The sequence below is a fragment of the Sceloporus undulatus genome, unplaced genomic scaffold (assembly GCF_019175285.1).
Source record: "Sceloporus undulatus isolate JIND9_A2432 ecotype Alabama unplaced genomic scaffold, SceUnd_v1.1 scaffold_43109, whole genome shotgun sequence".
Lineage (NCBI taxonomy): Eukaryota > Metazoa > Chordata > Lepidosauria > Squamata > Phrynosomatidae > Sceloporus > Sceloporus undulatus.
In genome coordinates this window covers 1-1,030 of record NW_024846019.1, presented here as the reverse complement: position 1 = coordinate 1,030, position 1,030 = coordinate 1, and the positions used below count along the sequence as shown (strand labels likewise).

At 35.3% G+C, this 1,030-nt stretch overlaps 1 protein-coding gene across 1 annotated transcript; it reads right to left on the bottom strand.

Moving 5' to 3' along the window:
• Positions 1–4: 4 nt before the first annotated feature.
• Positions 5–1,024, bottom strand: LOC121918833 (zinc finger protein 813-like; the record flags this gene model as incomplete). The annotated part of the gene is made up of 1 exon (XM_042444811.1): positions 5–1,024. A coding segment is annotated over exon 1 (906 nt), but the record flags the coding sequence as incomplete, so codon positions are not given.
• Positions 1,025–1,030: the final 6 nt, after the last annotated feature.

Below are 1,030 nucleotides of genomic sequence, written 5' to 3'. Positions count from 1 at the left end.
TCTCTCCTGTATGAATTCTTTGATGACTAGTGAGATCTGTCTTCCGACTGAATTTCTTTCCACATTCTAAGCATTTAAATGGCTTCTCTCCTGTATGAATTCTTTGATGACAAGTGAGAGCTATCTTCTTATTGAATTCCTTTCCACATTCTAAGCATTTAAATGGCTTCTCTCCTGTATGAATTCTTTGATGACAAGTGAGATCTATCTTCTTATTGAATTCCTTTCCACATTCTAAGCATTTAAATGGCTTCTCTCCTGTATGAATTCTTTGATGACAAGTGAGATCTCTCTTCTGACTGAATTCCTTTCCACATTCTAAGCATTTAAATAGCTTCTCTCCTGTATGAATTCTTTGATGACAAGTGAGATTTGTCTTCTGACTGAATTTCTTTCCACATTCTAAGCATTTAAATGGCTTTTCTCCTGTATGAATTCTTTGATGCCGAGTGAGATCTCTCTTCTGACTGAATTCCTTTCCACATTCTAAGCATTTAAATAGCTTCTCTCCTGTATGAATTCTTTGATGACAAGTGAGATTTGTCTTCTGACTGAATTTCTTTCCACATTCTAAGCATTTAAATGGCTTCTCTCCTGTATGAATTCTTTGATGACAAGTGAGATCTGTCTTCCGACTGAATTTCTTTCCACATTCTAAGCATTTAAATGGCTTCTCTCCTGTATGAATTCTTTGATGACAAGTGAGATTTGTCTTCAAACTGAATTTCTTTCCACATTCCAGACATTCAAACGGCTTCTCTCCTGTATGAACTCTTTGATGACAAATGAGATCACTTTTCCAAATGAATTCCTTTCCACATTCCAGGCATTTAAATGGCTTTTCTTCAGTATGGATTTGTTGATGACAAGTAAGATTCATCTTTCTACTGAAACTTTTTCTATATTCCATGCATTTAAATTTAAATTGATTTTCTTTGGTGCAAGCGACTTTGTGAAGTGATATGCTACTCTTCCTATTTAACCATTTTTCAGAGGTTAAGCAGCTAAATGGTTTCACTCCTCTGTGGGG